The 25,255-nt window shown below is 29.0% G+C and overlaps 2 protein-coding genes across 5 annotated transcripts in view; both read left to right on the forward strand.

The window, feature by feature from the left end:
• The first annotated feature begins 87 nt into the window (after window positions 1-87).
• Window positions 88-9,900, forward strand: LOC129915987 (glutamyl aminopeptidase). Its single transcript, XM_055995737.1, is given in 12 exon segments — window positions 88-437; window positions 4,719-5,089; window positions 5,146-5,612; window positions 5,672-5,842; window positions 5,903-6,000; window positions 6,054-6,343; window positions 6,407-6,556; window positions 6,617-6,702; window positions 8,580-8,707; window positions 8,763-9,040; window positions 9,104-9,382; window positions 9,442-9,900. Coding segments are annotated over 12 exon segments (2,922 nt in total). The 5' UTR covers window positions 88-203; the 3' UTR covers window positions 9,812-9,900.
• A 5,161-nt stretch (window positions 9,901-15,061) lies between these two features.
• The window catches only part of LOC129915977 (glutamyl aminopeptidase-like), a 41,453-nt gene continuing 31,259 nt past the window's right edge, over window positions 15,062-25,255 (forward strand). Inside the window, exons 1-3 of one of the 4 annotated variants that reach the window (XM_055995717.1) lie at window positions 15,062-15,182; window positions 15,260-15,621; window positions 19,539-19,909. In XM_055995717.1, the coding sequence (XP_055851692.1) occupies window positions 15,176-15,182; window positions 15,260-15,621; window positions 19,539-19,909 (740 nt within the window). In that variant the 5' untranslated portion in view covers window positions 15,062-15,175. The other 3 variants (XM_055995714.1, XM_055995713.1, XM_055995716.1) reach the window with 3 other exon arrangements.

Here is a 25,255-nt window from a genome sequence, read left to right on the forward strand (position 1 = left end):
TAAACATTTTATGGCCTATAGATTAAAAAAGGATGATAAATGACTTATTGCTGAATTCAGCTTTTGCTAATCGTTTAGTTGGTCGGTGTACTTTTCTTTCGTCGGTTGTGATACTTTTAATGTTAAATATCAGGAAAAAAATGAACTAATAATATAATATTGAATTTTAATTAAACTGTTATATAATTTTAAGAAAAAAAAAAATGATTGTAACCTCGAATATTGTAACAATTGGCCTCGGCTTAGGCTTAACCGCTTTTACGGTAGCTACTATTGTGTTAGCAGTTCAGAAAGGAAGTTTGATAAACGAATTAAATGATGCTAGGGAAAAACTTGATTTATTGGAGGAGGAAATTAAGCATACATCGACAACGCCATTGACAACACCGACTACGCCAACAACTTCAACTGCTCCAACAACTCTGCCACCTAAACCTGTAATTATTGACTTGACGTATAGAAATATTATAATTTTAAACCAAAAATCGGGTGAAATGTTTTTGTTTTTTCAATCTTACGAATTTATTAACAGTATAAAATGTCTCAAAATGCTCCTTCAGTAAAAATTAAAAAAGATTCATTCGTTAAAAAAATCCTTTAAAATCTTTTTAACTCCGAACATTCAACATAAGATGCGTACCCTTCATTTCATTTTAAAAAAATATCAAATTGATCTCTCAGGATTCTTTCCTTACCGTTTGAAACCAATTTTATTATCATAGTTGGGTTATACATACGGTGACCATATTTCTACGGGCAAAACCCGGGACAGATAAAAAAATTCGTTGGATTGTTTTGAAAACATTGGTTTTTTCAAAAAAAAAAAAAAAAATAAATAAAATAATTAATAAAATTAGTTTTCATAATTTTTCCTAATTTTGATATCAAAATGTCTTCAATTTTTTTACGGGAACATTTTCATTGAAATCATTTTAGTCATTTACGAGGAAGTCAGAAATCAAGAAAACGAGTTTATAAATTATAATACGTACTGTTAATAACTTCTTAAAAAATATTTTTTTAATCAAAATAGTGAGAGCTGTTTTTTAACATTTTAATTTTATTTTACTTAAATGATTTTAAAATTTTGTAATATCCAATTCAACATTTAATATGTCCTTAAAACTCTTGAAATTAAACGGATTCTTTCCTCTTTCATATGTTGTTCATTATTCGAAAAAAAAAACTTTTTCTGATGTAGCTTTCAACCTGACAAACACAAGCTAAAACTAAATAAATTGACGAAAAAGTTTAAAAAACTAATGGTTTTATACGAAAAATTAAAAAACTTTTATTTACCAACCACTGTTTTCTTGTTTTCCGTACAAAGTATTTAAAATTTTGAAAACAAAAATCAGAGAAAGTAAAAATACGGGACAATCACGGGACAAATTACAAAATACGGAACACTTATATGTCCCGGGTTTCTTAAATAAAAACCCGGGACAAGCTATAGAAATACGGGACGGTCCCGGGTAAACCGGGACGGATGGTCACCGTAGTTATACATTAGACTGATTCAAAAAAAAATTTTTTTGTTCAAAGCATTGTTGGAAATGACGAAAAAAAAATACTGTAAAAGTTTCAGCCCTTAATGTTAACATTAGGTACCGCCGCATTGCAAATTTCTATTTCCCATACGATTTGTATGGGAAAGATTGTGTATTTGTGTTTAGAATTTTTTATCTTTTAAATGGTTCATCAAAAAGGCTAGATTTAATCATTTTCTTGTATAAAATTGAACGCTCTACAAAATTGCATTTATAAAATTAAAAAAAAAAACCGACGCGAAAAATTAATTAAAATAATTTTTAGTTGAAAAAATGAATAATTCGAATTTATTGAAGAAATCTAATATGATAGTATTAGGAGTTTGAGAGTTATAAAAAAGGATCTGTGAAACCAAAACACAACATAGAATACAAATATCCGAAAATTTTGCCAAATTTTTTGAAAAACCTAATAATTTCGTCAAAAAATGAGAAAAAATTACTTTTTATATTTTAAAGTTGAATAACTTCGAAACGCGGGGGTAAATCAAAAAAATTTGAGCTTTTTTGTAGAGCGGACAATTTTATAAAAGAAAATGATTTTGTCAAGCCTTTCGGATGAACCATTAAAAAGATAAAAAATTCTAAACACAAATACACAATCTTTCCCATACAAATCGTATGGGAAATAGAAATTTGCGATGCGGCGGTACTTAATGTTAACATTAAGGGCTGAAACTTTTACAGTATTTTTTTTTCGTCATTTCCAAAAATATTTTCAACAATACCTTGAACAAAAAAAAAATTTTTTGTTTGAATCAGTCTATTAAGAAGAAGAAGAAAACGTAAACAAGAATTTGTTTTTGTTTTATGGACTTTATGAAATTAATTCAATTTGAGGGTAAGAAGGGTACAACAGCATCTTACTGATGAGCCCAACTGTTGTGCCTGGGCGAAACGCATTATTTTGGACTAAAGGTCAAACAAAACATCAAATTGAATCAGTCTATTATACATAGTAGAGGAGTGAATTTTGAAAAGAGGATACAAAATGTATGAAAAATCGTATTCATTATCTATATCGAAAGTAAAAATAAGATTGTATCGAATTGTAATTTTTGATACATTCAACGTTTTTGAGGAATATGTACTTCAAAAATTTATTTTTTAATATAAGCAGAAATTTTAATTTTAATTCGAAAAATATTTTAGGACATTTTTGATTTTTTACCTTTTTTTTTGACAATTTTTGATTTTCTTTTGGTTCATCTGCTTTTTTATCAATGGAATTGCAACAAAAAAGCTCTACAGGTTTTGTGTTTGCTCATAGTTACAGTGATATTGAATAAGAGTAAGTCATTTACAACTGCAACTTAAAATTTCCGACTAAAACGAAACGAAAATTTTATCCAGTTAAGTAAAATTTTATTTGTGTACTTAAGCAAATGGAAGTGTATATACAAAAGTACAATCTTATCGACGTCTGCAATCCAGGGATATAATAAATATTTATTTTTTTTTAGCTACATACATAAGTATGGAGTTTGGTTCCTTACCTTCCTTTCAAACTTCAATGTTAAAAATTTCAGCTTAAGTTACGAAAACAAAAAAGCCTGCACTTGCACTCTAAAAGCAGCCCAAAATTCAAAATTTGTCTTTCAGGTTTCCATTTCCGCTTTTAACTCTCGCTTTTCAATTTTTAGTTTCTCTTTATGTTCAGCTTATCAGTTCTAAATTAAGTTTTAAATTAGTGTTTATAAGTCTTGTCAATATTTTCAAATATTTCTTAAATAACAAATAAAACTTTGCAACGAGATTTAAATACGTATTTAAATAAAAAAAACAGAATATCAGGCTATCTTTATACCTACTTATTTTGGCCATCTAGGAAGGAGTTCTGTCGTTTTTAAGATATAAACAACATTATTCATTGAACAAAAATTATTCGGTTCTCGGTTGAACAAATAACTTAATTTTTATCAGTAGCAGAAATGCTTTTGCGAAATGTGTGCATACAATATTTTTTTTAATATTCGTCGAATTTGTTATCAGTTTTGGAGATTTGACAATAAATTAGCTATTTCAACTATAATATTGCACCTATGTATAGTGTAATAATGTAATAATATAGCCAAAATTGTAAGAAATTCGACGAATTTAAAAAAAAATATTTAATGCACATGTTTTTTTTTCAATGAAGAAAATATTTTTTTTGCAATAATTTTTTTTAAAGAAAAATATATTTATTTTTATTTTTAACAAAAATTTTATTTTTAATGCAAATATTTTTCAGTTGCAATAACATTTTTTTAATGTTAATTTTTACTTCCAATAAATATTTTTTTTTTATTTGTAATGCAAAACAAATGCATTAAAAATAAATTAGTTTTTACAACCTTGAGTGTAACCTATTGAAAATTTTTTATTTTAATTATTTTTCCATTTCTTAATTAAAAAAATAAAAACTGTACCTACCTACAAAATTATTTTGATTTTAAATTGTACGTAAATACTGTGCGCACGATCTTCTAGGTTACAGTCTTCGTCTATGAATAATTTGGGTGCGTTTAATAAGTTTTTCATGAAACTTCTAGGGCATAAACTATGTAGTGCAAATGTATATAATTTTTCAATAGAAAAATACATCTATCGAGTTCTTTCCGCCATAATTATACCGAGGTGACTTGGTGCTTAAACCTTTATTACCTTTTGTTTTTAGACTTATTGGAGACGCTCTTGATGTGAATGTTTTCTTGGGCGATTCTTGATAAGATAAAAAAGTTATAATGATTTGCTTCAAGTTATAACGACACATTTTAGGATCTACTCTAAACAGACAATTTGCATAAGAAAACACGATGTTATCGCTTCAGACGATGGACAAGAACTGTGAACTGAGCTTTTATTTTTCTTAAAGATTACATTGTCAAGCTTAACTAGAGTTGCATGTGCATGATACGATTACTTGAATAAAGTACATTAAAGGGCATACGGTAATATTTAGAAAATACATTAAGCCTAATTAGAATATATGTATATTTATACATAATTAGAAACATATTTTGAATTGAATCATACGATACATTAATACATTAAAACATTAATACATACGATAAATAAATAAAAGATGTTATAAAATAACTTTTAACGAAAGTAACACTTCGGTTACATAAATTAAAGCCTACACTATATCATTTAATTAAAAAAAAAATTATATTCTTTTCACAGGTAATAAATTATCGCCTTCCCGGAGACATCATACCCAAACATTATGATCTTTACTTATATCCTCATGAAATTTCCGGTCAATTTTCTGGCCAAGAAACTATTGACTTGAAGGTTGTCAAAGAAACTCAACAAATCGTTCTACATGTTAAAGATTTAACCATAACGTATGTCTCACTTGTAAAAGCACCAGAACTCACAACTGTTGCTTACTTCGATTTGGACAAAGAACGCGAGTTTCTAATTGTGCATACTAATAAAGTTATTGCTGAAGGAGCTGATATATCTTTGCTATTACTCTTTGAAGGTCAAATGGAAGGTAAAATTGTTGGATTATACAGCAGCAGTTATATCAAAGAGGATGGAAGTTCAAAGTAAGTAAAAGAAAATGGCAACAATGAGAGCTCTGAACAGTGAATTTACTCTTTAGAACAATAGCTACGTCCAAATTTGAACCAACTTATGCTCGTCAAGCCTTCCCATGCTTTGATGAACCTGCAATGAAGGCAACATTCAATATAACCTTGGCCTATCCTGCAGATCAAGACTATCATGCTCTCTCCAATATGAATGAATTGGTTTGTTACTGAAATAAAGTTCCTGTAATTTCAATAAATATATCCTTTTAACAGCAAACTGTTAGTCTTGGAGATCTAAAGGAAACAACATTCAATCAAAGTGTTCCAATGAGCACTTATCTGTCGTGTTTTATTGTTTCAGACTTTGTTGAGAAACATAGACAAATTCAAACTCAAGGAATTGGAGAAGAATTTACAATGAGGGTTTTCGCCAGTCCTGAACAAATTCAAAAAGTTGATTTTGCTTTGGATTGTGGGGCAAGGATTACAGAGCATTATATTCAATATTTCAAAGTTGAATATCCTCTTCCAAAGTTAGGTAAGTTGATATTAATGTTTTGAAGGAACAACTTTTATGAAGATATTTTTGTTGTCAAGACATGGCTGCTATTCCAGACTTTGTTTCTGGTGCAATGGAAACATGGGGATTGGTAACATTCCGAGAAACTTCTCTACTCTACGAAGCTGGTACAAGTTCGACTGTAAATAGACAAAGAGTCGCGAGTGTTGTTGCTCATGAATTGGCTCATATGTGGTTTGGTAATTTAGGTAGGTTAACTTGCATTTGAATAAGTTTTAAATAATCTAAGAGGCTTAAATTTTGTACAGTCACCATGATGTGGTGGAACGACTTGTGGCTAAATGAGGGCTTTGCTAGTTATATTGAAAATAAAGGTGTACATTCTATCTTCCCTGAATGGAAAATGGTAAGATTTTCAGCGTTTTTTAGGGTATTTTAATATTTTTTTTTTTACAATAGGACGATCAATTCATCATTGCAACTGTTCATGGAGTACTTAGTTTAGATGCAACACTCGGATCTCATCCGATTATTCAAAAAGTTGAAAATCCTGATCAAATTACAGAAATTTTTGACACAATCACATATTCAAAAGGATCATCGATTATTAGAATGATGGAAGACTTTTTAACACCTGAAGTATTCGAAAAAGCTGTTACTAATTATTTGAATCAATATAAATACTCGAATGCTGTTACTGATGATTTTATGGCTGAAATTGATAAATTAAATTTGGATGTGAATGTTGGGTAGGTTTTGTTTAGATTTCTTTCGGAAGTCTTATTGAATTTTTTTTATACAAATAATTTTAGTGAAATAATGAGAACTTGGACTGAACAAATGGGTTTTCCAGTGGTTGAAATTGAAAAAATTTCTGAACTTGAATATAAATTGACACAAAAACGTTTTCTATCGAACCCAGAAGATTATAATGGTGTTTATGATGATTCACCCAACTTTAAGTAAGTCAATTGTTTTTACTGATCATATTGAATTGAAAAGTAACAACATATTTTATGTAGTTATAAATGGTCTATACCACTAACGTATTATACAAATGAAAGTCCAAATGTGGAGAGAGCATGGTTCTTCTATGATGTTAAGGAACGTAAGTAGATTTTTTTTTATAAGTCAATGTTTTGTACTTCAGTTTTTTTTTTATAAAACCTAAAATCACAAACTTTCTAATGCTTCTTCATATTTACGGAGCTGGTAAAAGAAATGGAATAGGACCAAAAATAATGATACTTGATATATCGTCGGCGTAAAGCAAAATTTTTCTAAGTCCTTAAAAAATCCTATGTACTTAGAACAATTTTGCCTTACGCCGACGATATAAAGATTTTTTTTAAAGTGTAGCTTTCTCAAAAACGGATCCAACGATTTTATAAAAAAAATCAAATATTAGTTTTTAATCATTGTCTATTTTTAAAAGTTTTTTTTTGAAAATAATTTTTATTAGTAGGTATCTGCTGAAGAACCGTTTTTTTTAGAGAGTGTGAAAAAAGTGGGTCTCTTAAGTCCGTCTGTCGTTTTTTTGTTTTTTGAAAAATCGATTTTTCGAAAATTGCACATTGAATTTATTGAAATTGTAGTTTTAAGTGCTGATTAATACTACAAAATGGTATACCAACTTTATTTTAAAACTTTTTTTTTTCAAAAATTATTTGTAAACAGTAAGTTTTTTAAAAACGACCTTAACGGTTTTAAATTTTTTTTTTATAAAAAAATGCATCTTTAAAAAAGAAATTAAGCTGCAGACTTTTTTGGGGACTCAATTTAATTTGAAGAGTTTGTTTTTTTATTTGAAGAACGAATTTTATGTTTTTAATTTTTTTTTTAATTTTCATATACAGTGAACGTCCAGTACCTATAACGAATATACGATATAGCGATTTTCGATATAACGAACGGTTTTTAAGATTAACATTATTATCTCAAAATAATTTTTTTTCATTGCGTCGTTATAGTTTGATATGAAGTTATTGAGATGTTTACTTTAGATCTCAACTTAAAGTGGGACAAAGTCGTTAATTGATTTATTTTCTTTAAATAATTTTGTTATATATAAGTTAAAAAAATAGAAGAACCATTTAATTTTATATAAGCTGCAAAAAACGTATTTATAAATAAATTTACCAATCAATTATTGGATTTTTTAAAATGAAAAGTCGATCCATATAGCGAACGCGCTCGATATAGTGAATGAAAATCGAACATTATATCATTCGTTGTACTAGACGTCCACTATACCTACATTTATCAAATTTGTATATACTTAGTATTCGAACTATATTTTGAGTTATAAATGACCAATCTGAATTTTTCTGGATTATTTCAGTACATAGGTCAACAAATTTCCAAAAAATACTTTTATTTTAATTTTGATAAGAAAATTAGTCTTAGTCCAAAATGTTTCAATTCCTCAAATAGCCCAGTAATTTTAGGCATTTTTTACCCCAATCTGCGGAAAAATTCCTACTGGGCTCGATTTTGGTATAGACCTTCGTTACGGCATTGTAATGAAGATGTGAAAAATCGGCATTGATATCGCGCCGGCGTTAGTAATTATATAGGTCAAAATGTCACGAAAATCAGTTTTTCGCATATATCTGGCGACCTGTTGCTCGGAGGTCAATAAGGGTCATTCGCTAAATGCCAAACTTAGATTTGGTCGTTTTTTTTTTTTTTGGTCAGTGGTCGTTTGGTTTGAGCATATTTTCGACTTAGAGTGGAAATCTGGTAAAACCCACAAATAAATGGTTTCAAAAATAGCTTTAAAATACAAAGAGCTTACAGATCTTATCGATTCTTTTAAATTTAGAGCCAATTTTTCACTAGCCATAAACTCCAGTTAAGGCTTACCTATTTCTACAAATAAATGTTTTTTTTTTTAAACTGACTTTATTCTTCTGACGATTGAAAAATCAGGGCTTAATCGCACGAAATCCAAGGAATAATTTATTTATAAATTTATATTTCCAGATATTATCACGCTTCCATCTGCTGTTAAATGGATTAAGTTCAACAAAAATCAAGTAGGATACTATCGTGTCAACTATCCTAAAGAAATGTGGGAATCACTGGTTGCTCAATTGGTGGAGAATCCAAGTGTATGAATCCCTTTCAGATTTTTGGATTTTTTTTTATTTTAAAAATATTTTCAAGGTATTTTCTATCGGCGACCGGGCAAGTCTTCTTAACGATGCCTTCTCTTTGGCTGATTCAACTCAATTACCCTACGATACAGCACTTGACATTACAACCTATTTATCGAAGGAATTAGATTATGTTCCATGGAGTGTTGCATCTTCTAAACTGACTTCATTGAAAAACAAATTAATGTTTACTGATATTTATAAGGACTACATTACTTATGCTAGGAAACTCATTACTAGCGCTTATGAAACTTCTGGATGGACTGTTGGCGATGATCATTTAAAGAAGTAGAATTTAACAATTTGTAATTTTTAATCTTGGTATTGTTAATTTTTGATTTTGTATTTTAGCCGTCTTCGTATAACAACCCTTTCAGCATCTTGTTCACTAGGCTTGGAGGCTTGCAGCACAGAAGTTTCAAAACGTTTCAATACATGGCTGGAAAACCCTACTGAACGTCCACATCCTGACTTAAGAGAGACAATCTACTACTACGGAATGGTAAATAGCGGAACTGAAGCAAATTGGGAAAAAGTTTGGAATCTTTTTATCAATGAGCTTGATGCTAATGAAAAGAGCAAAATGATGTATGGTTTAGCGGGTATTCAATTGCCATGGATCTTGAGCAGGTTACTTAATTTTGTTTATATTTTAAAATATTTATTTTATTTTGTTTAATTTTTAAAAGGTATGTCCAATTGGCTTGGGATGAAAACTACGTTCGTGGCCAAGATTATTTCACTTGTTTACAATACATTTCTGGTAATCCAGTTGGTGAGAGTATCGTTTGGAATTATGTTAGAGAAAATTGGTTAAAACTTGTTGAACGTTTTGGTTTGAATGAAAGATATTTGGGCAATTTGATTCCATCGATAACATCGGGTTTCTCAACTCAAACGCAATTAGATGAAATGCAAGAATTCTTCACGAAATATCCTGAAGCTGGAGCAGGTACTGCGGCTAGAGTGAGAGCTCTTGAAACTGTTAAGAATAATATCAAGTGGCTGGAAGAGAACAAAGACAAAGTTGGAGCTTGGTTGCAAAAGCAGAAAAGATAGTTTTGAAAATTGATCTTATAACAAATTTATTTTTTAATTTTTAGTATTTTTTTTTTCTAAATAAAGTGATTAAATGTTATTAAAAAAGAGCTTTTTGATTAACTTTCTTTAAAATCATATTTTAGAGAAATTTGTTTATTGGTTAACTCTAATAAGGAACCAGAAGCCCACAAACCAATTGAAGAATATGTCTGCTTTCAGAATACTGGCAGATCAGAAATATTTGTCAAGCTGAGTTATATTTTTAAGCTGTATGATGGGGTATTCTTATCATACGAATTGAGTTTAAGGTACTTCAAATAATTAGGTTCCGTAAAAATATCTTAAGAATCATGAATTAAAATACAATAAAAATAAGTTGATGGCGATCTTAAGTTACTTTTGTTATCTGAATGAGTTCAAGTCTACATACCTATTTATCTTATCATAATTTGAAAGTAGGTTTTTTTTTGGTTAAATAACATGACAGACGTGAGAAATTAATATAAAAAAATTTTGTGTACAATGTTCAAATGGAATTTCGATCTTTAACGCACGATGCTGATAAACTTAGATTATATTGTTTATGATTATGACATTGAAAATCTTTTAGACTTATTAAAGTTTGTTCAAGTATTTAGAATATTTTTTTTATTATTTCAGAATAAGTGACCAATAAAAGAAACTTTAATTTTAGCAAGCCGGTTAATCTTTAACCACTTGGTGATTTAATTTTCAATCAAATGTTTAATCTTTGACACGATTTTGGTAATCGGATAAGTGTGACATAAATCTTTTTTTACTATCTTGCAAAAAAAAGTAATATATTTTGACAATAATAAATTGTTGTCAAAAAAGTAATTGAATACATTTCTTTTATTTTCCTAAGCCAAGATAAGCTTTATCCAATGTTCTTTCTTTGAAAAGATAAGAAAAACCAACACAATTTGTGTCAAATTTCATTGATTGGATTGAGATTTAATTTTCTTATACGTCAATTAAACAATAGTTTTGATAAGTCAATAAAACAAAAGCTCTCAGCTGCATAAAGTTGTTCATTTATTAATTTTTTTAAATTTTAATTACTAAATAGAAAGGGAGTTACCACAAGGTATTTTTGACAGGGAAACTCTATTTGGTCATTTTTTTTTTTTTTTGAAATAGCCAACTATAGAGGTGAACATGACAGCGCATCTGCATTCGCATTGCTCTCTCTTACTTCGTAAACAATATCGTAAATTCTCGAAAAATCTCCTATAGTACATAGTTGATCAGTTTTGAAAAACTAAAATTTGCTAAATTTTTTACTGAGCCCAACATTATTTTATTTAATTGACGAGGTAATATTGTAAATATAAGGTATTGGTAAATACAAGTGTTTTTCAAGAGAAAATCCTTGCACTTTTATGTAACTCAAAAACAGTCACTCTCAAGTAATGCAAATTACAAGTGCCACTTTGATCAACATTAATCAAACATTAATCTATTTACCGGTCAGTCTCACTTGAAATTATAGATTTATCATTTTTTTTCAACTATCAATGTTGTTTCAGAGTCCTCAACTTGGGTTATGAATGATTTAAGCAAATTTAAAATTTTTATTCAGATTTTTGTTTATAAAAAAAAGTTACACATACACCACAGTGACCCTATTATAAGTCCTTTCTCTTTCAGGCTATAACTAAAAAGAGAAACGAGTTATCTTTTGTTCAACATTCACTGACTATAAAAAGTATATTGTAGTAATCCTCAATGACCAATATCGTGAGTATATAACTCCCTTAACTAACCTATGCGGAAAGCAATTGCCTTTAATAAAATAGACCCGAATTTAACGAAAATTCTATTTATCCTTCTTTTAAGACAAACGATTTTATAAAAACAAAAATATACATAATCGCAATTAATACAAAACAAAAATGGGAATTCCCCACTTCAAATCTAATCTCATCAGATATATGTAGGTATATTTTTTATCTGAAATAGAAATAATCAAATTATTTGAAACAATATCTGAAGCTTGCATTAAATATATTTGTTTATTTATTTTTTAATTAGTATTGAAGACTTCAATGAACCTTTGAGGAAACTTATCATGCTGTTTCTGGAGTAATCTATCTTTTATTATTAAGAATGAATTATGCTTATACTATCTCAGAGAGTGAAGACTTTGCAAAAATTTGAACCTGATGATAATGACTTTGAACTTTTATTGTGAACGCAACAAATGAAAAAACTGTTAATACCACAATACTTAAATTATAAAGAGCAAGAAAGAAAATAGAAAGAAAAAATCACACATTCAGAAAAACAATCATTTTCATAATTGTAAAGTTCAAGAAGGAAGAATTATAATACAGTCAAATAAGATGAAAAAAGGGTAGATTTTTTGGAATCAGCATTAAAAAATACCTTGAAATCATGTATCATATGTGTATAATATACAGCCTGTATATAATACTATCGTCTATTTTTGCTAATTTTGAAAATCTCCATTTCGCGCTTTGACCTTGAAAATCGCGACTTGCGGACATGAGATTTTTCTAGACTTTAGACACTAGAATGCCAAAAACGAAAGTATTGAGCAAAAAAAATTTCTATTAGCATTCATTTATAAAGTCTATTATCAATAACGAGTCTCAAATGTTCAGCTTCAGATCGATAGCCAAAAGTTGTTTTCTTTGTATGCCTTATACTGATTTTTGTTCGTCAATTTTCTAAATTGAATCGTTTATTTCAGAAACAGCATAAGTCCACTTTTTCCAAAAATTTTTTTTTGGAAATTTCTCATTTATGTATAGTTATTCATCTTCTGAAAAAAAAAAATTAAGTATGTCAGACCCCCCAAAATACGAAAACTGAAAGAAAGGGTTCAAAATATATAGAAAATTTTCACCCGGTGACAACATTTTTGACTGTTAAATACATGACTTTTTACCAGTTTTAAATTATTTTGGCAGCAATCTTGACACGCACCCCCTTTTGTTATATATCTACAAAAAGGTAAAGAATTACTCTATCTATATCTATTACATTCATTAAAATTGTACTCAGAATTCAAAAGTTATAGCCAGATTTCTGGTGGTGGCAGCATTTTTAACTCTTGAATAATATGACATTTTACCAGTTTTAAATTTTTTTGGCAAACATCATGACACGCAAGCCTTTAAGTTATACATCTATAAAAAGGTAAAGATTTACTCTATCTACTGCTATTTAATTTATTAAAATCGAAAGTAGGGTTCAAAAACTATAGCTAAATAAAAACAAAAGTTTTACCACAAAAATTTCGTTTATTTCAGAAACGACATAAGTCCACCGACTTTAAAGGCTTAAAAACCCGCAAAGACCTAAAAAAAAGTTTATATTTTAAAGGTTTCTAAATTCTATCACATCACGTTTTGGAGTATTCCCGTTAGAAAATCGAAAATGCCGATTTTTACCAGTTTTCAAAGTTATTTTTTAGCGTTTACTTGTTTTTTTTTTTAAATTAAATTTGTAACAGTTTCTAAAAGAATTGTGTCAAATTTTGAAAGCGATTGGTACAGACCTTTTCGATATTTGCTATTAAAAGCAAATAAATATGAGATGCCCCAAACATTTTGATTTCAAGTTATGATTTCTCGAGGAAGAAACGGGAATATCTCAAAAACGTGATGTGATCGAATTTTTCTGACTTCGGTTTCGAGCTCAGCACACAAAAAACCTATAGAAGAGTATACCCTGGTCTCTGTAACAAAAAAGAAGTTTAATTTTGTTGACCAGTGTTATACTTCACTTTGAAATTTAACAATAAACTGAAATTGTTTAATTTTATAATTTAAAACAAAAGAATAACGAAATGTTGTAAATACAGTGCTTTGCAAAAGTATAACCGCACCATATAAAAATGCTATTTATATAAAACCGAGTATTGCAGCCACATCCTACTATTTTTTTTGTTAAAGGGGATCAAAAAATAAGAATATTGAGAAGAACAAAATGTCCCGTTACTTTCTCTTATAATTTTTAGAAATAAAAATAAGTTTTTCTTCCATTGCAAAAGTATAATCGCATTTTTTTTTATTTTGAGTATGGCCAACAAGGTTTTTGTTACAGAAACCAAGATATACTTTTCTAAAGGTTTTTTATGTGCTGAGCTGGAATCCGAACTCAGAAAAATTCTATCACATCGCGTTTTTGAGATATTCCCGTTAGAAAATCGAAAATCCCGCTTTTTACCAGATTTCGAGGTTATTTCCTAGCGTTGGTAGGTACTACAGTCTCTGAATAAATCGATACATTTATTTTCGCTTACATACTGGATTAAGCTGCACATATTAGACTTGTATATGTTTATAATATAGGTATCTTTTGATTTTCTGAAAAAAAATTTCGGGGGGGGGGGTAAACACCCAAACCCCCCCCCCCCCCCCTAAATACGGCTATGTTGAGGTAACGCTACTTTTTGAATTAGGTATGCAAATTTAAGGTGAGATCGATCACTTAAAAATCACAATAAAATTCCAACTTTAACAGTACGAGTACCTTAAGCCAAATCCATCACTAACAGACGCACGTTTCAAATATATACAAGCAAGTGCCTACCAATTGTATACAATTCATCATGATATCGATCAATTGTTCTAAGGTGACACAATATCTCCGACTGTTATCAAAATTCCGAGTTACAACTTTAGGAGGCTTTAACGCCAATATTTGGTGGTAGTTTATTATTTCAGTAGACAATCAATTCATAACCGTTGAAGCGTCAGTCCAAACTAAAACAAACAGTCGATTCAAGAATTAGACATCAGCACCGGAACATTTTTTTTCAATATTTATTGAAATCTCATCTAAGTGCCTATCCGAAATGTTGAATTTGAATGAATAATTAAATTTTATTCACCATTTTACCACAGCGAATTCAATATTTAAATGTATTTTGTATTAAAGATTCGATTGCATACTTTTGTACACTTTCCATGAATGAGTTTTGTTTTTTTTTTTCATAATCTTATTAAAGGTGCTAAGATCGGTAAACTTTACATTCAAATATTGGAAAGGAAATCCAAAACGTATTCAATAAAGTAGGTACAATCATTAAAACTTTTATATCGGACTTTGACGTTGGTTTTTATTTTTACCAATGTAATAAATGGATAAAATAAATATATTAACAAGGAAACCAACTTAATTTTAATGACATGCACTTGTCTTTATGATAAGGTTATGAATGATAAAAGAATGAATATCTCTTTTATAAATCCAATTGCTAAATGTGGTCAAAAAAATTATCTAGTCGCTTCATGAGTGTACGAACAAAAAGATCTATAATTGAAGAAGTGCAAGTTAACGGAAGTCGACAGCTTATCCTTATTTTATACTTATTAATTTCAAAGGAAAATGCAAAGTAAATAAAAAAAAATTATTAGAACATATTTTTTTTGTATTTTATCTATTAACCTTTTTTTTTCATAATATTCATAGTCCTTACTGCAAAGAATTTTGCAATATTTTTTGGCTTAGCGGCAATTGCATTGGCTGTGTCAACAATTGTGTTAGCTGTACAGAAAGCTGATATACAAGATGAATTAAATGGAGCACTTGATAAACTTAACAATCAAGGAAGCTCAACAACAACATCATCATCAATTTCCACTTTAACTCCTCTACCACCAGGTCAAACTACAACTTCTACCATCTCCCCTATAGGATCAACTTCGTCAACAAAACCACCTGGTTCTACTGCAGAAGGTCCAACTGATTTTCCATGGCCATCACTGACAGATACAACACCAACTTCAACTTCTACCACAACACAAAATCCAAACTTTCCAAATCCCAATGATGTAAGTTTTTGTTTTTCTATTTTTTTTTTTTAATATTATCATTTCTTTAAATTAAGTTTTATCGAAATCGATTCAGTAATACACTGTCCTGTTCCGTCATGGAAAATCTTAAAAATGGATTGATCATTATTTTGGCTTGAAATTTAAAACAGTGAAATAATTAAAATAAATTGAAAAATGGGTAAACCTAGGAATGAAAAGAAAAATTGTTTGCCTAAAATCTTCTTTTTGGTATTCTATCTTATTTTCATCTTGCGGTTAAACCTTGAAAATCTCATGACTTGTAGGCATGCGATTTTTCTAGACTAAAAAGAATTTTAAGCAAAAAATGTTTCTATTAGCATTGAACCCCTATTTGATTTTTTACCATAAGAGCAATTACAAGTAGGATGTTTTTGCTTAGATAAGAATTAAATCGAAAATCAAAAGAACTATGAACGTAAGCGGGGAACTAAATGTCAAATAATACAACTTCCATAACTCTAACTTCCTTAGGTTGAAGTCTCTTTAAGTCGAGGTTTTTTTTTGAAAAATTTGCGTACAAAACAGTAGGTTTCGAATTTTTGTTTTCATTTCCTTAAGTCAAAGTTTTTCAAATTTTTCTTCTTCCATTATCAGAATTCGACTTAGGTATAGAAGTTCCACGTATCAAGAAACATTTAAGGGTGAAAAGGAGTTTTCGAGAGAAAAAAAAAAGGAATTGATAATAAAAGATTGAAATAACAGAATGAAAAATCTATACCATCAGGTTTAAAAAATTACACAAATAACGTAGGATGTTGTGATACATTTCCAGACATGCCTCCTCTGTTCAATCGTGTTAATAGGGGTCGAGGTAGTTGAACATACCTTGAACAAACTCATCAGTGCACCATTATTTCGACTTGGGTTTTGGTTCGATTTTATTTGTCGTTTGCATAAATTAAAGGTGTTCTTCATGATTTAATTTTGAAGAAATTATATTCAGCATTGAATGATCTAGTAAACTCAAATGATGCAAGAGTTTAATAAGCTTAGTCCAAGTCGAACAAAAAATCAGAGTATTATTCTAGAAAATTCAAAGTATTCTTTATAGGCTTCTTAAAATCTTATCTTTGTTTGAATACGGTCGATTTATCGAAATTCAATGAATAGTTAGTTTGACAAATGCCCTCAAAAAATTATGTGATAAAAGTTGTGTTTTATTGATATATGATTGTATGTATGTGGAAATGAATAGTTCCATGAATTTTGCTTAATACTACCACTTAAGAGGGATTAATATCCTTATATCAGTATAAATATCTACTTGATAAAACCATACATTTTTAACAGTATCTAACCATTTACTACCTTTTGTCTGCTTTGATCGAAGTAATAAACATCAATAAAGATTGGTATCATAGCTATTTTAAATTGCAAAATTATCGTATTTTAATTGTTTTTCGATAAATTATTTATCAAAAACTTATTTGCAAGCTGTACGATAAACGCATTCTATTAGAAGTTAGAATCCTATCAGTTACTATCGAGCTCGTGAAAAAATTCGAAGTTTAAAAAAATGGTTGCAACAGAAAAGAAATTTGGTATGAAAAAAAAAAAAAATTATAAATCTTTTGTGTAAAATAATATTTTTATTTAAGCTTTTACCTATCACCACCTGAGCATTCTTTTGGGAATGATGGCTTTAGGATTTATGATAGCAACTGTTGTCTTATCTATGCAAAAATCTTTTCTTCAATACGATTTGATTGATTCGCGTTTGAAACTTGATAAAATGGAAACATTATTGATGTCACCTTTACCTCCACTCAATCACCCAACTAGTTTTTCTACAGAACTGGAAAATTAACTCTTCAAATTTTAAGTGACAATTTCTGATAGAAAATTATATTTTTTGTTATTTTTGCAAACTTATTGAACAATGAAAATAAAGAAATAAAAAAGCACTTGAAAATCCAAAAAAAAATACAACTTTTAGAAGTTCATTGTTTTTTGTTTTCACTTACAAATAGTAGTAGGAGTTAAGTTCACAACTATGATCTTGAAAACCTAAATTTTGAATAAAATCGACATCATCTTCAATTTTTTGATCTTTTTTTTCCTGGTCTCAAGGGAATACAAAATTTCTTATTCATATGGAGAACAGAACAACGAGCCGATCCTGTTTTTGAACGATGGTTTTGGAATTTTTAATTGATACAAGTTTGGTCAGATCAAACCATTTATTAAGGTAATCCCAAAAACTAAACAGTCCGAAAATTCTGGAAAAACTTAAAAGCCAAGGGCTTAATAGCTTAGTTTAACCCTAACGAATCTTCTGCTCGACCAAAGTTAGGAAAAAAAAGAAAAATTTCGAATGATAGTGGAGTAACTAAGCTCAAAAAATGGCAATATTAAATAACAGCTCTGATTTTGATGATCTTTTTTTTCAAACATCGGTAATACAAATTACTTTAAAGACTTTAGATTTAAAATTGCCGCTGTTGCCGTTTTGATTTTTTTAATTTAATTGAAGATTTTTGTGACCAAACAAATTTTTTTTTTCAAAAATTTTGCTTAAATTTCATAAATTAATTGATGCTAAAAGATTGTCTAGAAAATTAGAGGAAAAAAAATATAAGGGAGTGAGGGACAATGTTCCATCGTTTAAGCGATAGATGCAATTTTCTAGTAGATTGACTTTAAACACAAAAACAAATATTTGAACACAACGGCAACACCTAAAATATTTAAATATACATTTTTAAAAAGCTATAGAAGCTTATTCATATATTCATGGAATTTTGAATTGATACAAGTTTGGTCAGATCAAACCATTTATTAAGGTAATCCCAAAGACTAAAATTAAAATTAAAAAAATTTAAAAGTGTTTCATTTTCGAAGAACTTTTTTTAATAGAAGTTTTGAAAGAAAAAATTAACTTATTTTCTTTTAAAAGTTCAACATTTAAATATAAAGTTTTTTTTCTTCATTCAATAACTCTTATTGTTGAAAGTTGAATAGCAAAAGTTTAAGGTTCTTATTTGCCAAAGTCTTTGAGAAAATCAATTATTTCAATGCAAAAATTCAGTTTTTATCAAAAAAATCCAACGAAATTGAAGTAATTTTTTTTTTAAACTGTAATATACATATGTAATGTATACATATTACCTTTTCCTCTTCGGAATTCAACTGATAATATTTATGGAAAAACAATTTTTTTTAAATAAATTCATATCTTACTACCAAAAAGTTTAAAAAATGTCATTTAAAATTTTTTAATAACATTTTTTTTCCAAAATTCTGAGTTAAGGACCATTCTATAAAAAACTCTTGATTAAATTTAGCGGATTTAAATTTTAAAGACAGAAATGAGATTCTGGCTTTTTAAAAACGTGTATGTTAATATTGTAGGTGTCGCCGTTGTGTTTAAAATATTTTTTTTTGTGTTTGAAGCCAGTTTGTGAGAAAATTATATTTATCGCTTTAACGATGGAAGATTGTCTTTTACTCCCATATATTTTTTTTCCCTTAAATTACCTCCTAGAGAATCTTTTGGTATCATTTTTTTTTTTAATTTAAGCACGAGCACATTGTTCAAAAAAGAATTAAATTTTAATTTTAAAAAGAATACGGCAACATCGGCAAGTTTTAACCTATAGATTTTAAAGTATTTTCAAATACCGACGTTTGAAAAAAAAGATCATCAAAATCAGAGCTGTTCGGCCGAGTTCCCTAATAATTTGCTTTAGTTACTCGACTATGATACATAATGGAGTTATATTTTTAAAGAGTTTATTTTGAAAAAAAAAAAAAAAAAAAATAAATCCTACAACATTTTCATTTTACTTTTTATATTAAAATCACAATATTTTTTGCTAAGTATTTAAGCCATTATTTCAATTACATACCTACTTGTTAAATGCATCTAATATTTGCTCTTTCTCTTCTTCTAGATTATTTATCGTTTACCAGACCACGTTCGTCCTTGGCAATACAAACTCTATCTCCATCCCGATCTTCAAACACACACCTTCGAAGGAACTGTATCAATTGGTCTAAGTATTGACAAACCTACCGATGTCATTGCCCTACACTCAAAAGATTTAAACATTTTTGGAATAAGTATTCTCGAAGTTATGGGTAAGATGCGGATCAGAGTTAAAGCCTACTACACCGATCCAGCCCGTCAACTGCTATTAATTGAGTTCTATGAAGTTCTTCGAGTTTATGTTCCCTACACTTTGTCAATTTCATTCCGTGGATCACTGAGTGGACTGTCCGGCTTCTATTCCAGCTCTTATACCAATCAAAATGGAGAACAAATGTAAGTTGACCTACTTTATAGATTTAGTAGAACACAAGTAGATTCTAGAAAGCAAACACATAAAATTATAGAAGAAATTATTCAAATTCAGAAGCCATAGAAATTTATCTTCAGTTGAATCATTTCTGGGTTTCTGTGAATGGGTGACAGTTTTTTGTTGTCTTACACTTTGAATAAAAATTACAGGAGAAAACAGCATGGAATAACATCATAAATAATAAACATTAAGACATTGCAAAAAACAAGTGATGCTTGTCCGTTGTTCGGTGGTCATGGTATAACTTCAATGAAGCGAAGGCGAAAAGACAAAAAAAAAGAGGAAAGCATATTTAACCTACCAACTATTGTCAAGTTGATAAAAGTTGTATAGAAAAATCAAGTTTTTGTGGGAAACTGCCATTGACAACACAATAATGTAATTGTTTGAGGTTATTAACACCGTTAAGTGTAGTGTATTGGCGTGAGGAAAACAAAAGAAACTTAATTGGTGTCGGTGGAGGGCGGTTGGTTGGTCGGTCTCACCTGTTAATTTTTTTACACAATTTTGATTATCTCTATTGCAGTGTTTAGTATAACACCAGAAAATTAAAAAACGCATTTATTTTACAGAAAGGGTTTAAGGTTTCTCTTATCATTATCAGGAAGAAAAGTGAAATTTGTGTGATTTCAATTTTAATATGTTTAAAGTATTTACGATATAATTCAATAAGGTTAATGTAAGGCCATTATCTTAATAGTTTCTAATGGTATTCTTCAAACTTTACAGGGTGGCTGCGTTCAAGAATTTGCTTCAAATTTTAACGCAAACAAGCTTTTAATTCAAACGACCGACTTTTGAAACATAACAGCTATTCAAAACTTACAAATGTATTACAACTTACGTAATCAAACTCTTTAACTTCACAACTTACGGGAATTTGGTTTTGTATATTAAAAATTTTGACTTCACAGTTAAAATTTTTAAACCTTGCTTTTCAAAATTCTGCCACCATTATGGTCCTTATTTTGGACATGCAGTTCGAAAGCCATCGGGTTGGAAATACTAAGAAAAATTTTCCCTAATTTTTTTAGATTCTTATTCGACTCCCTTCCTCTCCCGGATTCAACGTGAAATTTTCATGTGAAGCGTCATTTCTTTTGATTGTTTTATGTAATTTTCTAATTTTATATGGGGTTTTCCGGATTGTACCTTGAGACTAGGGAGTTGAAATAAAAACTTGCAAAAATAATTAGATCACCAGAACAATATTTTCAAATAAAATACACAGGTATGGAGTCAAAAAAAAAAAAAATAAGTTAAATAAAAAATTTGGCAGTTATATGTCAAGTTTTTTTGTTTTTGCTCTCTAAAAACATAAATATTATTTCAAAAACCTCGTGCTGATTTTTACTGAATTATTTGTCCAACATTGAATTTCACGGTTTTGACTTTTAAGCGTCCATATCTCGAGTTGCTGTTTTTTAACCATTTTTTATTTGTATGTGTGACTTTTATGTATTAACAATATCTATCGATTTCAGTATCAATATTTTTTCTATCACTTTTTGTTAAGGAAATTGCTTTTTGACCTTTTTCTAAATTCACTACTAGAATGTCAAATTTCTAAAAATCCTGAATATTCAAACTTTAAAATTCAATTTTCTTTGACAGAATATTTTTTTTAAACCTCCATTTCTTACATATTTATAAGCAGGGTGGCGCTGTCGAAAAAACTCAAAAAATGAACCTTAAAGCGTGGCAACCCTATGCCTTGACAGTATGTCGCCAGTCAACCCATGTGCAAACTGTTTTTTAGACACTACCTTTTAGAAAATATAACTCTCAACTGGTATAACGATGGGAGTAGGTCGTCCTAGGCGGGATCTAAGACTATTAAAAAGCCGAAAAATTAAATTAAATTTTCACAAAAACTAGAAGACATAAAATCATATGGTTTTCACTATTTGATAAAAGTTCAAAAAGGACAGTTAATTTAACCAGTAGTTTTTTTTTTATTTACATGCGAAACTTCGAAAATTTATATCAGTAAATGTGTTTTTTAAATTTGTTTCCTCAAAATTTTGACTGCTTCAAAAACAATATCATGAAATGACTTTATTTAAAATTAATAATTAAGTGTAAAATTCAAGCTTTAAAAATTCCGTTGTTATTATACAGGGTGTCCCATAAGTAATGGATCAAACGATATATGCTGATAGGCCAACTTTAGGGCTCTCAGAATTTGGTAACTTGTTCATCCCTAATCCTTACGGTTTTCGATTTAATTCAGTTTTTGTTAAATTTCGAAAAATCCCGACTTTGCAACAATATTTTGCTTCCTCCGCTTATAATTGATTTTTGTTTTTTACTTTTGGGACACGATGTATATTTTTTTATTTTTTGTAATTTTTCGGAATTTTAAATTCAAAGCTTAGAAACCCCTGCTTACGGCAATATTTTAAATGGCAACCCTGGTTTATTTTAAACAGAAATAATAGAACTTTTATATTGTATTAAAAAAATCTGATGACTTGCCAAAGTAAGCTTACAAAGCCGAAAAATTAAATTCTGAAAAGAAAGTAGTTTTTCTATTTTTCAATTTTCTCAAAAACTAGAAGACAGGGGACAATTAATTTTACCAGTAAATTTTTTATTTAAATTCAAAACCTTGAAAAATTTATTAGTGAATGTGTTTTTGAAATTTTTTCTCAAAATTTTTACTTTAAAATCAAGTATTTCAAAAACATTTCTTTAAAAAACTTACTTTCAAATTTATGATTAAAGGTGAAATTCTAGCTTTAAAACAAAAAAAAATAATTATTTACAACTGTCAGTGTTGGCGTTGTTTTTCAATAATTTTTTTTCACCAAAATTGGTAACCCTAGGGTTGCGGCAAGCTGAGAACAAGCTTCGCATCATTTTCTTTAATATGATGTACATTTCATCAAAAAAACAGACACATACCTCCAAAATCGAACGGTGGGATCTTAGACCATTAGAAGTTTTTAAGTTTTTCGTTACTGTTATTCGCTATATTTATAGACTTTTGTTAAGTTGCAATAGTTACAGAAAAGTAATTATTTTTTCTATACACTTTTTACCTACACTGTTACCTCACAGACTATATTGCATTTCAATTAATCACCCACAAACAAATCCAACTGAAGATATTAAAAAATAATTTTACAAATGAATTCAAAAATGGGTACCTACTAATTACAAGATATCACGCAAAAGAAAAGTAAACCTAAGTTCATCATTTGTTATAGCTTCTACCTGATTGTTAACATTTAAAAAAGCTTTTTTGATTATTCAAAGTCATCATCATCCACCCATCTCATTTTTTTAAGTTCAAATTCTCTTGGCCTTTAAAAAAATCTTTCAAAGATGCACTTGTGCAGCAAGTCGTTTCTATAATCTCAAACCACATGGGACATGGCCTTATCGTAATCCTCTCTCACTGGTTTCGAGTGATTTTGATTCTTCATTGAGTTGAGTTCTGTTATTATAATTTTTTTTTTTAATCCAACCACAACACAACAAAAAATTTAACTCAAAACAAAAAAAATTTACATTCAAAAGCCGGTCTCAAGCTCTCAAGACCTATTCTACTCAGTCTCAATATGAAGAGAGAGTAAAAGATTACAGATCGGTTTTTTTTTTGTTTTTATTAGTTTTTTTTTTATACGGAACGACACGCGACGGAACGATCGGCAGGCAGCCAGAGCCACCAAACACTACCATCAATTCACTTGCCGTTGCCAGTTTGTCGCGCAACTCGTCGGTGTTCAGAAGTTTAGGCTCAAGTTTGAGGTTAACCGAGTAATAAATAAAAACCTACGTTATAACAAGTTTTCCGCTATCAATACAAGAAAAATAAAAAATTTAAGGTTGGCATCATTAAATTTATATTTAAAGCCTAAAGTGCGAATTTAATTTCAACCTATTCTCTGGGATGATGAAAAAGTGCCCCATAACTCGTGTGAAAGCATAAAATGTGTGATAAAAGTGAAATTAAATTATATACGAGTGCCACTCTCTAGGATTATTGCTTGTGATCTCTGCGGTTATCATCATCAACATCATCATCATCCGCATCCCATGCACCATACATCACAAATTTCTCACAACAAAAATTTTCACGTTAACGTGTTGTGCTGATGCGGTTTCTTATATTGGCAACGGCCAAGGCGCATAGCTTTATAGTTTAGCAGGTTGGGTTGTATATTTTTGTGAGTGATTATAATCATTTGGTCGTTTTCAGTTCTACTTTTTTCTGTTTTTGAAATGATTGCCATTTTTTTAAATGAAAATAAAACTGATGCATTCCACGAAATTTTCCACACCTAGTGAATCAGTTTCCAATATTCCATCAAATGTTAATTTTTCAAAGTTTTTTTCTAAGATGGCTCCGTTTCACAAAAGTGGAAATAGTAAATAAAAATGTGAAAACCTTTGATTTGAACAAATTTCACCTAAAAATAAAATTGTAATTGACTTTAACTACAATTTATAGAAAATTAAAGGATACCTACATACATTTAAAATTTCCACTTAAAAATGAAATAAATCATGAATTTTTTTTGTAGGTACCTTTAATTTTTGGACTAGTTTATATAATTTATTTTCAAATTTAAAATACGACTGTGGAACGCATTAATTTTTTTATTAATTGTACTCAAATTTGTAAAATGAACGATGAATGTGTTTCACAACTTATTGGAACGCTATACCTCAATTTTAGATAAATGTAATTCAATGGAAAAGTTGTATCAAAGTATGGAAACACCACAAGTATCAGAAAAAGTGTAAATTTCGATATGACACTTCTTAATTCATTCTTTATTAAGTTTTAAATTGATATATGGATGGCTTCTTTATCTAATCTTTATTCCTTAGCTGTATTAGATATTCTTTCTTAGTTTCTTGCACCTTTTATCTGTATATTATTAAATTGAGTCATTATTACAGCCTATTACGAACATCTATCTAAATTTTAGCTTCCATACAAAATTCTCCTCATATTTAGGCGAGCTAAAACTTATTCAAAAATTTCAAACGGTTTGTGCGCAGCTCCAGCTAAAAATAAAATGCACGACTGGGTCGCACTAACTTGCTCTTAGATTAAAGTTGCTTAAATTTTTAAGACTTTTTATATAGAAATTTGGAAAAATAAAAAAATAAAATTCGTTTTTTTTTTAAATAAAATAAAATCTGAAATCAAATTGCCCTCCAAAACAAGTATGCAGTTTTGATTGATATATTAAGATGCATTTTTGGACAAAAAATTTTCAAAATCGTTAGAGCCGTTTTTTAAAAAAACTAATTTTTCGGAAAAAAAAAGTTTTAAATTGGTATGCCATTTT

This window comes from Episyrphus balteatus, chromosome 3 (assembly GCF_945859705.1).
Source record: "Episyrphus balteatus chromosome 3, idEpiBalt1.1, whole genome shotgun sequence".
Classification (NCBI taxonomy): Eukaryota; Metazoa; Arthropoda; class Insecta; order Diptera; family Syrphidae; genus Episyrphus; species Episyrphus balteatus.